This window comes from Vicia villosa, linkage group LG2 (assembly GCF_029867415.1).
Source record: "Vicia villosa cultivar HV-30 ecotype Madison, WI linkage group LG2, Vvil1.0, whole genome shotgun sequence".
Taxonomy (NCBI): Eukaryota; Viridiplantae; Streptophyta; class Magnoliopsida; order Fabales; family Fabaceae; genus Vicia; species Vicia villosa.
Genome location: NC_081181.1, coordinates 147731336 through 147741680, shown reverse-complemented (window position 1 = coordinate 147741680; position 10345 = coordinate 147731336). Strand labels below are relative to the sequence as shown.

The 10345-nt window shown below is 33.2% G+C and overlaps 2 protein-coding genes across 3 annotated transcripts; both read right to left on the bottom strand.

The window, feature by feature from the left end:
• Positions 1-3826: 3826 nt before the first annotated feature.
• On the bottom strand, positions 3827-5403 carry LOC131652390 (thylakoid lumenal protein TL20.3, chloroplastic). Of its 2 annotated transcripts, none has more exons than XM_058922238.1 (6): positions 5224-5403; positions 4957-5138; positions 4736-4872; positions 4620-4654; positions 4405-4533; positions 3827-4267 (listed from the first exon to the last, which is right to left on the bottom strand). In XM_058922238.1, exons 1-6 carry the CDS (start codon positions 5323-5325, stop codon positions 4076-4078), a joined length of 777 nt encoding a protein of 258 aa, XP_058778221.1. In that variant the 5' UTR covers positions 5326-5403; the 3' UTR covers positions 3827-4075. The 2 variants fall into 2 exon arrangements, with proteins under 2 accessions (XP_058778221.1, XP_058778222.1); XM_058922239.1 differs by having other exon boundaries at positions 4957-5125; positions 5224-5363.
• Positions 5404-7219: 1816 nt separating this feature from the next.
• Positions 7220-10338, bottom strand: LOC131652391 (acid beta-fructofuranosidase-like). Its single transcript, XM_058922240.1, has 7 exons — positions 9815-10338; positions 9622-9630; positions 8637-9493; positions 8316-8477; positions 7952-8187; positions 7779-7866; positions 7220-7663 (listed from the first exon to the last, which is right to left on the bottom strand). Exons 1-7 carry the CDS (start codon positions 10230-10232, stop codon positions 7460-7462), a joined length of 1974 nt encoding a protein of 657 aa, XP_058778223.1. The 5' UTR covers positions 10233-10338; the 3' UTR covers positions 7220-7459.
• Positions 10339-10345: the final 7 nt, after the last annotated feature.

The following is a 10345-nucleotide window of genomic DNA, read 5'->3' as shown; positions in this document are numbered from 1 at the left end:
CCTGGAGTAGTCATCAATAAAGGTAATAAAATAAAGTGTATCACTAAAGAATTTTACCTTTAATGAATCACAAATATCAAAATGTACCAACTGAAGCACTTTTGACTTCCTTAAGGGAGGATGTCTCTGAAAAGATACTTTAGTTTGTTTACTAGCCATGCAATGAGAACACTTCTCAAAATCTGAATTCTTTAATCCTGGAAGAACGTCCTTTTCGGCTAAAACATTCAGCCCCTTTTCAGTAATATGACTAAATCTTTGGTGCCACAAAGATACTTCCATGTTGATAACATTCATATTGTCCCTAGCAACCAAAGCTTTTTTCTAATCCAGTTTAAGAAAATTTTCCCTCTAGCCACAACCAAATTACCTTTTTTGAATTTACATTTTCCCGAACCAAAGTGATCGTCATAACCACGATCATTAATCATATGCACATAGATCAAATTAAAGCGGACATTTGGAGCATGTTTTACAACTCTAAGAAACAATTGCATTTCCATGTTGGTTTGCAAGAAAACATCAGCAACACCAATTATCTTAGATACACCATCATTATCCATCTTCAACACTCCAAAGTCACCAGAAGTATAAGATGTAATGAAATTCTTCCTTGGTGTAACATACAATGTAACACCATTGTGAATTATCCACTTGCTCTCGTTTGATACGAGGCTAACAGACTCATGATCATGTAGAATAACAAGATTATTACAAGTAGCAGTAGTAACACGATCATCATGATCTCTTTGTTTAGACTTACCTTCCTTGCCTTTGTTGTCTCTTTTTCACTGATAACAATATTTTTGTACGTGTCATATTTTGTAACAATAATGACACCTCAGATTCTTTATCGCTGCTTGAACTTGCTTTTTCTATTCTCTTTACCACCCTTAGGTTCCTTTTTATAACTTCCCCTCTATTTTCACTGACAAGTACCTCGAATTGAGATGAAGAACCGTGTGTTTTCCTTCTCATCTCCTCATTAAGTATATCACCCTTAGCCGTTTCCAAAGAAACAACACCTCTAGGAGCATAACTTGTGATAGAAACCCGAAACGTCTCCCAAGACTCTAGTAAAGATAGCAATAGAAATAGTCTCAAAAGTTCACCATCAAATTTGATACTCATTCCTGACAACTGATCAAGAATCCCTTGAAATTCACTCAAGTGATCTGAAATAGAAGTCTCCGCTTGATACTCAGTTATTCAACAAGAATAATTTATTATTTCCTGATTTAGAGACATACAAGGACTCTATCTTCTCCCACAACGTTTTTTATGTGTCTCATTAGCAATATGATTATAAACATTATCTTCTACATATTGTCAAATAACACCACATACTCGTTGATGTTCAAACTCTCAATTTCTTCATAAATAGCCAGTATTTCATCTAACCCTTCCATAAATCGTAATTAGAACCATTAAACAATATCATCTTCATCTTTGTATTTGACTCCATCATTCAAAAAGGTAAAATGGCCTATAACCAAGAGCTCTGATGCCACTTTGATGAGAAATTAAAACACAATATCAGACCAATACACACCAAATATAAAATTTCCCACACTTGTAGGAACCTTGAGGATCAACAACAAATATAAGACGACAAATCGTACAAATAAAGGCACAAAAGAACACTGATATTTTAACGTGGAAAACTCTTCAATATGAGAGTAAACACCATGAGTCATCCAGACCAAAGAAATAGCTCTACTATAATCAAATAAAGGTACAAGAGAGTGTTAAAATGATTCATAAACTAGTGCTAACAACTGCAAATCACAAAGGAAACTAACTTACAAATCAGAATAAAAAAAGTTAAAAAATTACCCAAATCTGCAGCTTAATTACGAAGCAGATATCTCTCAGCTCAGATTTTTTTTTTTGATATCAAACTCATTATATTTGAGCTCGATCCAACTGTTAACGAATTCGAAATCATCGTATTAGTGAGATTGGTTGCAAAAAAACGGAAATAAATTCTCTTCTCTTTTCTCTCTTTTGAATCCTTATTTTCTCTCTATCTCTCTTAATCTTAAATTGTCCCTCTCCACTTAAATAAGTGAGACAAATAAGCTATTCGTATTTGAATATTTCTCGAAAAATACAGATGAAGTAGAAGCATGCCATGCCTCCACCACAGTCCACCCCCAATATGACATCTCCCTACCAAGGATGGTGAATTTGGTTGATGAGGTATATTCAACTATTTTTCATGATCCTCCTCATTTTTTCGGCTGGAGTTGTTATGCTGAGGCTGATTAGATTTTGTGTTACAGTTTCAATTATTTATTTTGGAGTTATTTGGATTTAGAGCTAGAGTGTGGAATGATATTGATATGTCTAATTGAATCCTGTCGTCGTGCGGGTATTTGCAAGTTTGAGAGTTTAATTGAATTATATTTTCAGCATAATTATGCAAACCTATGTAGTACCGACACCTCAGAAAAACAGCGTATCCGTGTCCGTATCAGTATCAGACACTTGTACCGACATTTATGACTACGTTTAATTTATTATTTTTTCAAATTATTACAAGTATTCCTGTGTTAGGATCAAATTCGGATTCAAATTATTACAAGTATTCCTGTGTTAGGACACAAACTTTTATCTCTTGATTTACATGTTGCAATTGTTGCGGCAGAGATTTCTGTCTCTTAATTTACATGATGCTGCTACATGTTATGATGCTACTCTAAAAACAACAACATAATGTACAAAAGTTTATTACAATTATTTGAAAGAAATGCTAACGAGTGCCCCAAGGATACTGGTTAAGAGTTTAAAAAAGTATGTTATATTATTAATACTTGTTAGAAAATAGGTATGATAATTCTAGATAACTTCGAAGAATCGTGTTCGTACACTTTTCGAACAAAGTATTTCGACCCTATTCTTGCCTGGGTTCACGAAATCTTTGTGGGAATTAATTCTCGAAGAGCAATCTGTTTATGACAATAGAGAATAGATCAGGAATGTAGAGAGGAAGTATTATTTTCGTGTACCAAAATCGAGGCCAAATGACTCCTTATATAGGAGATCAATAACAGAAACCGGAAAGACACACCTGTTCGGAAAAAACGGTCATGTCTGTTGGGAAAGGGTACAACTGTTGAGAAAAATTTTCGAACGGGTCGCTGATCTGGCAGCGGGACCCCAGCCAGGGGCTCTGCCCCTTGGTCCCCGAAAGGGGCGCTGCCCCGCACCTAGCCAGGGGCTCTGCCCCTTGGACCCCGATGGGGCGCTGCCCCGCACCCCACCAGGGGCTCTGCCCCTTGGACCCCGTCGGGGCGCTGCCCCGCACCCCGCCAGGGACTACGCCCCCTTGGAACCCCGTTTCAATTATTCGTATTCAATTACACGTTTGGGTCGACGAGCGTGCACTCCGCACTACCCTAACTCATTTCAAACTTAACGCATAATTGCATCGGCCTATAGTAAATCACATTACTACCAAAATACATTGATGATACTAAAATCACCAACAATACTTGTATTCAATGTATTAAAAATAAAAACAATTGACTTCTTTTAAGTAACAAAATGTATGTTTTCTTGGAAATATTTGTATTCAATAATTTAAAAATTGAAATAATTTATTTATTTAGACAATATCTTCTTTGTTTGGACTTTAAAGAGCGCCCAGGGCACTCGTTATTACGATTCTTATTTGAATTAATGCAAAAGTTATTAGTTCTTACCAATTAAATATAGAGGGTGTAACTTATAAGTCTTATTTGTGCACATAATACAATTATAAAGACTGGCCTATGGACCTCATGCACATAACTTATTTGATGTCCAATCCAAATAATTGATGTTACTTAAAGTTATTCTCTTAAGATCATGAATAAAGGGTGTAATCTTTAAGGAATGCCTACACACAAATTTAAACAAGTAATTGATCTTCAAATATCATGGCAAGTTTTGTCATAAATTTCAATGAGAAATCATGACCAAAACAATAAGCATGATTTTTTGAATGCTCCAAAAATCACACATAGCCTCAATTATTGTCCCTGCTATATTTACAAGAATATGGTCTGATAGCAATGCTTACTCCGAGTAGCTACTTTGAATCGCAAAGGCCTGTTGATTCATCGCAGAAACCATCCCGGTCGAGCAGTTTCTGTGGTGGAGCACTCAACAATGGAGATGACGGAGTGCCATAAGCATTTCTTCGTTTGTTCCCGCAACCTAAACTCACTCTCGTGCTTACTCCTGTTACAGGGTTCGTGCCACTAGCATATTTGCATAATGCCTACACAATTGAATATTCGTCACCATCAGCTATAGCTCATGTTCGATAAATTCTATGACAAGAAAACATCTTGACCACATTGAAACACATTCTATCGAACATTAATCGAACCGATAGAATCAGTGGTCGTATCGTACCAGTTTTTGTGGAAGGTCCAACACAGCATCACTAAAGTCAGCACCTTCAATGACGGCGCCTCCAAGATCACTCCGCGTGAGGACCGTTCTGGAGAGAATCGCATTCGTGAGATTCGCTTCATTAAGAACCTGGACATCCCAAACAAGAAAATCAAAAGATAGAAAAGCATGCTTATAGATAAAACTAATCGGTTTAATTTGACGTAGTTAGTTACCATTCGATCCATCAACGTATCACTCAAATCAGCACCTAAAAAATGTCAAGCAAAAAGATTCAATGAAATAAGACACTAGGTAACTTTTACATAAAGAATTCACTATAAAAATATACCTGTAAAATTTGCTTTGAATGCAACAGCCTTTTCCATGTATGCTCCATTGAAGGTAGAACCACTAAAATCAGATTCTCTCATATCAGCAGATGTGAAATTGGCTCTTCTGAAATTTTCATTCACATGAACAGCTTTTCTGCATGATAAAAACCCTAATGAATTAGTAATCCTAAATATAGTAATTCTGATTAGTGAATTGATTAAGAATTAACAAACAAACCTAAGGTCTGCTGATCCAAACTGTGCAGCAGATCCAATACCAAATTCACCCCTGATATCAGCTTCATATTTGTTAAGATCAGCAAGGGCAGACATGTCAGAACTGAAAACAATAACAGCAGCTGCCAACGTTGCTGAAAACAGTTTCTTCCCCCATTTCTTGTTGGACTCTACATTAGTAACCTAAGTCATCATTGCATTATTACAATCCTAAATGAAAATCTAAAAGAGAAATTAAACAAAAAAAGAAGTAGTATATGCTACTTACCTTGATTGAATTAATTTTGCAGATAATTTGAGAGGACTTTGAAATCTTTGAAGTTGAAGGGTAAGAATTAATTGAAAGCGGTGTTAATGAATTAAGTGCCATTATGTATAAGGGAAGATTAATTTGACAATGTAAGGAGGAATGAGGAAGGAAAAACAAGGTTGAAGTTCAACAATTTCAACATCAAGTGTTTGGTGGTAAGTATGAGCACACGTGTTCAAGTATTATCCAATTTCTGGTAACGCCACATGTCATACTTTGGTTATTTTTGTTTTCATATTTTCTATCAGATGTAAATAAAATAAAATCATACTTTGATATTTTTTTTATTCAATATTATCATGATAATTATGTTTTAAAATTTTAAATAAATTTAAATATTAGCTGTTATATTTTTTAATTGTTGATATTTATATATTTTTAATTAATTTATTATACATAAAAAATAAAATAATTTGATATTTATGTTTATGAATTTTCGTAAATACTTGAGAATATGCGTAAACGGAGATAGAGAACAAAATTCTTTCGTGGTGGAGATCCGAGATAGAGATGAGAAATAAATTCTATTAAAAAACCGGAATTAAGATGGAAATAAAGCTCCGTCCCATTAACATTCCCATCAAAATTAAATATTTAAAATTTAATTTGTTAATGATATCTTAATATCAAGTGATCTAACAAGCCATAAAATATACTTTGATAACACTTTAGAATTTGAGATTAATTTAACTTTTTTTTACAAATCTACATGTAAGATAAAATTGGTCACTTTTTACAAACTTTAATTAAAAAAATTTAATGTAAGGTAACATTTGTCACTTTTTATAAATTTTGAACTTAATTATAATTTTGGTCTTTCTATTATTTTTTTTGGGTTTTGGTATCCTATTTTAAAATTTAGATTTTGTCTTTGTATTTTAATTTTTTTTTTAAGATTTTAGTCCCTACAAATCTAAAGGCATTGTTTAATGACATAGAGCTCACATTAATGACATATTCATTATAAATCTTAAATAAAAATAGATTTATTGAATAGTTCACTATTAAACTGGCATTGACATATCATTAATATGAGTGTCATGTCATTAAAAATTGTCTTTGAATTTACATGACATTAAAATTCTCAAAAGACTAAAATTCCGAATTTTAAACTAAAATCTAAAAAAAATAGATGATAAGAAAATCAAAATTGCAATTAAACTTAAATTTAATTAAATCTTATGTTTAATACATGTGAAACTATATTTTTCTAATTCACCTTCTCAAACTCAACACTATTAGACTTAACATGTGGATAAAATTATGGGAATCAAAATTGGTATACTTTAATACTATTTTAAAAACATTATATTGAATTTAATAGTTTAATTAACCATTTTTTTTTATAAAAATAGAAAACTAACCATATCAATTTCTCATATAGATTCTACTGGATAAAAATAAGGGTTGATTGATAAGCTAGTTGATAACTGATAACTTATGGTTGATGGCTGATGACTGATAACGTATAGCTTAAAGCTGATGAACGATGACTTATAGTTGATAAGTTAATTGAAATATTTGATAAAATTAACAGTTCAACTAACTAATTAAATAAAATGATATAAAAGACATTTAATATGTAATTATTTTATTTTAAATTAAAATAAATAATAGAGGATAAAAGTGGATTTTAGTTAAAATAATAAGGGCAAAAATGAAAGAAAAAAATGATAAGTTAAAACGCTATTTGAAATAGCGTCTGAAAAATAAGCTATAAGTTCATGATAAAAAGACATTTATCAAACATGTCTTTTATTGTTATATGAGCTTATAAGCTATAAATTATAAGCTCTCAAAATGTGGCATGCCTTTTGCCATATAAACTATTCTTACATGACATTTTACTTCTCTGTTCAATCAATACAAAAGTGGCGTGAAATTATTTTTGTTTCCCTATATCGATAAATATTCCGATCTATAAAAAAGCAAACATTTCTCTTTTAGATAAATCTTAAAACTTCTTCCATTTATGGATTATTGCAAAGTATGATTACAAGCTCTCTTATTGTAAGAAGATATCATGTGATGCTCATCCAAGAGCAACTAGTTTACAAAGAATGATAAAAAAATATTTGGACAAAAATAGGGAGCTATATGGGTCTTTGCACATATTTTGAAACATATCAATCATACCAAAATCCAACATAATCACCTATGTAATGGTAACTTCTAGTTATCTTAATTCTTCCATTTAACTCATTTGGTCATATTGAAATGGCTTTATGGATGCAGAATTCATCTGCCAAACTTCAAGTGAAGCAGAAACAGTGGCCTCAGTAGCATTATTAAACAAGAACAATCTAGCATCTCCATAGATTGCTTTTGTTGGATAAACCCTAGAAGTCACACATGTTCTTCCACCTTGAGCAAAGCTTTCAATTATAGAATGATCCACCTAAATTAATAACCACACATTTCATGAAAATAATTTCAAGTTGATTACTTGGTTTCGTTCATGTGCATGCATGAAAATTGAAAACCATAGAAAAATATTATACAATTTAACTTACCAATATTCTTAAAGATAGCTTCTCATCTTGAAGCACTGGCACAAAGCTTCCAAAGATTTTCTTATCAACATCAGGTGCCAAAGAAGACCTAAAAAAAGATATAATTGAATTAATTCAACATAGTATTATCACAATATAACGCAAAATCATGTTCTCTGACTTATGATATATACCTTGATCGATCTGTACAGAAGGAAGTTTTGAGATTTCCATCTCTTCCTTTAACAACATAAAAGTAAATGGGAGTATATTCAGAAAGACCATCATTTGCTAGAACCAATAAACCAAAAGGTCCTATTGCGCCACGAGCAGCAGCTCCACCACTAGTTTCACAATTGTACTCAATATCGGTGTTCATTGTCTTGTTTATAGCTTCTTTATCAATACTAAACTCAGCTACAATGTCCAACTGTTGCATTGCAGGTTCGATTATATGTCATTAACTAAGTTTGCATTCTTAATTGTATAAAAGAAAACTCTTGATTTTCTCTTAATTACTTGTAACTTGAAAAAGTAACAAACAACATGAACACAAACCTGAGTTGCTGTTCCAATATCTAGTGATACAATTGACCCTGGCATGACATTCAAATTTTCAAACTTGTTGCTTTTCATTCTCAAACTCTCCACCTCCTCAACCGGCCATTGAAGTAAGTTGCTACCCGTTTTCTTGTCAAGCACAATTGTCCTCGGAATACCCTGTATGATAAAAAAGAAACCAGGTATATATGAGTCAAGATTCGTTGACATCGCGTGTGAAACTAAAAAATAATTACACCTCTAATAACATTATATAAAATACAAATTTTATAAATATAATTATTCAATTAAAAGTTGTTATAGTAAATAATGACATACCATAAGTGATGCCCAGCCTTTGGCAACATCAGCATATTCACTATCAGACTCAGCAATCCAACTCCACAATACTCTTCTCTTTTTACTTTGATCATAAAATGTCTTGGAAGCATAAAATATACCATAATCATACCTCAATCCAATACCAACATCTTTACTAATATCATCAGGTACGAAATGAGAAATACTTTCATTATAAGTTCCAATAGCGTAATAATCATGTCTATCTTCATCCAAGCTAACCTTCATCACATGTTTAACACCAACATCATTAACAGAAGTATCCAATCCATTATCCAATTTAGTTGACACAGGAAAAAAATCAACACACTCCCACATGCCAGTATCTTGCACAGCACGAAGCACACCCTCGACGCGCTCAAAAGTCTTGAAGTCTTTGGTATCATAAACCAAAGCTATGCCTGTTTCGTTAAACTTAGAACCAATTGTTATACGCCATTTACCTTGAGAGGTAAGCCAAGCTGTGGTCGGATCACGAAAGTCAATGTCATTAATTTCAGGGGGTGGGAATAGAACAGGATTTCCCGGGTATTTAGTCCAATTAGTTAGGAGTGGATCCGAAGAGTTGGCAGGGTATGCAAGATTCTGTACTTGTACTGATTCATTTGTGGCCCCGGTGTATAGCATGACGAGTTCACCATTTGGTAATATTGTGGCAGAACCTGTCCACACACCATTTTGATCATACCATTCATCTGCTACCATTGCTAGTGGAAGATGAAGCCAACTAATTAAGTCTTTTGAGACTGCATGTCCCCATACTATGTCACCCCAAACCGCGCCATTTGGATTGTATTGGTAGAAAAAATGATACCGACCCTTATAGTACAATGGACCTAAAACAAAACACACAGATTTATCATCAAACATGTAGTGTGCATGCAACTCATACAATAAAATGTTGCATGACCCAAAATTCTCGATTTTTTCAGTATTTTGCTCGTAAAAGAGAAAGTTATCATACCATTAGGATCTGGAGTAAAGGAAACCAGTTTGACAAGTGAGAGCAATCCAAGTTACCCATTGAAAAAGGAAAGAAAAAGTTAGTTTCATAAATATTCAACCAAATATAAACAATCTAACCAAAAACTGCGCTATTTCTGTATAATCTTGATTATATATATGAATTCAAATTTTAAATTAAAACGAATTACTACCATTCATCCAATTATGTTCGGGTTGGAAATGAAAAGCGGTTCTCTGCCATGATAACATATTGTAATTCCAAGGATACGTTTGTACAATGGCGTTGGTTTTGAACATCCTATTGGATTTCTCTGAAACACCAGCAGGCACACCTCGTGTAACTGGTTTCCATTTGTGAGAAGGTATTGTTTTAAATCTATCTTCATTTGAATGAGATTTTAACGTTGAATATAATTCTTCTCTTTCTTTATTTGGTGCAATGTAGCCGTTATATGCTACTAAGGAAGCTAGCAATAACAAACCACAAGTTATCACAATCCCCGCCCTCAATTTTCCCCGACTCTCCGCCGGATATTCACCGGGGTGAGGTTCACCGGGTACGGGGACATATGAACAATCTATATCGTTAGAGTCATTGATTTGCGCCATTGATATTAAAATAGAGAAAATAAATATTTTTTTTGGTTTTAAGGAAGATTAGGCTGATGAGACGCAGAGATTAAAATCTCTCACGCCTAATCTTCCTTCTAACACAATGTAAT

What these genes read in the sequence shown, in the direction of transcription:
- LOC131652390 (XM_058922238.1), bottom strand. Translation starts at nt 5,325, where the DNA reads ATGGCACTTAATTCATTAACACCGCTTTCAATTAATTCTTACCCTTCA. An exon ending in ATTCAAAGCAAATTTTACAG is followed by an intron (nt 4,655 to 4,735) that starts GTATATTTTTAT and finishes GACATTTTTTAG; the next exon opens with GTGCTGATTTGAGTGATACG. An exon ending in ATACGTTGATGGATCGAATG is followed by an intron (nt 4,534 to 4,619) that starts GTAACTAACTAC and finishes TGGGATGTCCAG; the next exon opens with GTTCTTAATGAAGCGAATCT.
- LOC131652391 (XM_058922240.1), bottom strand. Translation starts at nt 10,232, where the DNA reads ATGGCGCAAATCAATGACTCTAACGATATAGATTGTTCATATGTCCCC. An exon ending in TTCTGTACAGATCGATCAAG is followed by an intron (nt 7,867 to 7,951) that starts GTATATATCATA and finishes ATCTTTTTTTAG; the next exon opens with GTCTTCTTTGGCACCTGATG. An exon ending in AGCTATCTTTAAGAATATTG is followed by an intron (nt 7,664 to 7,778) that starts GTAAGTTAAATT and finishes TTATTAATTTAG; the next exon opens with GTGGATCATTCTATAATTGA.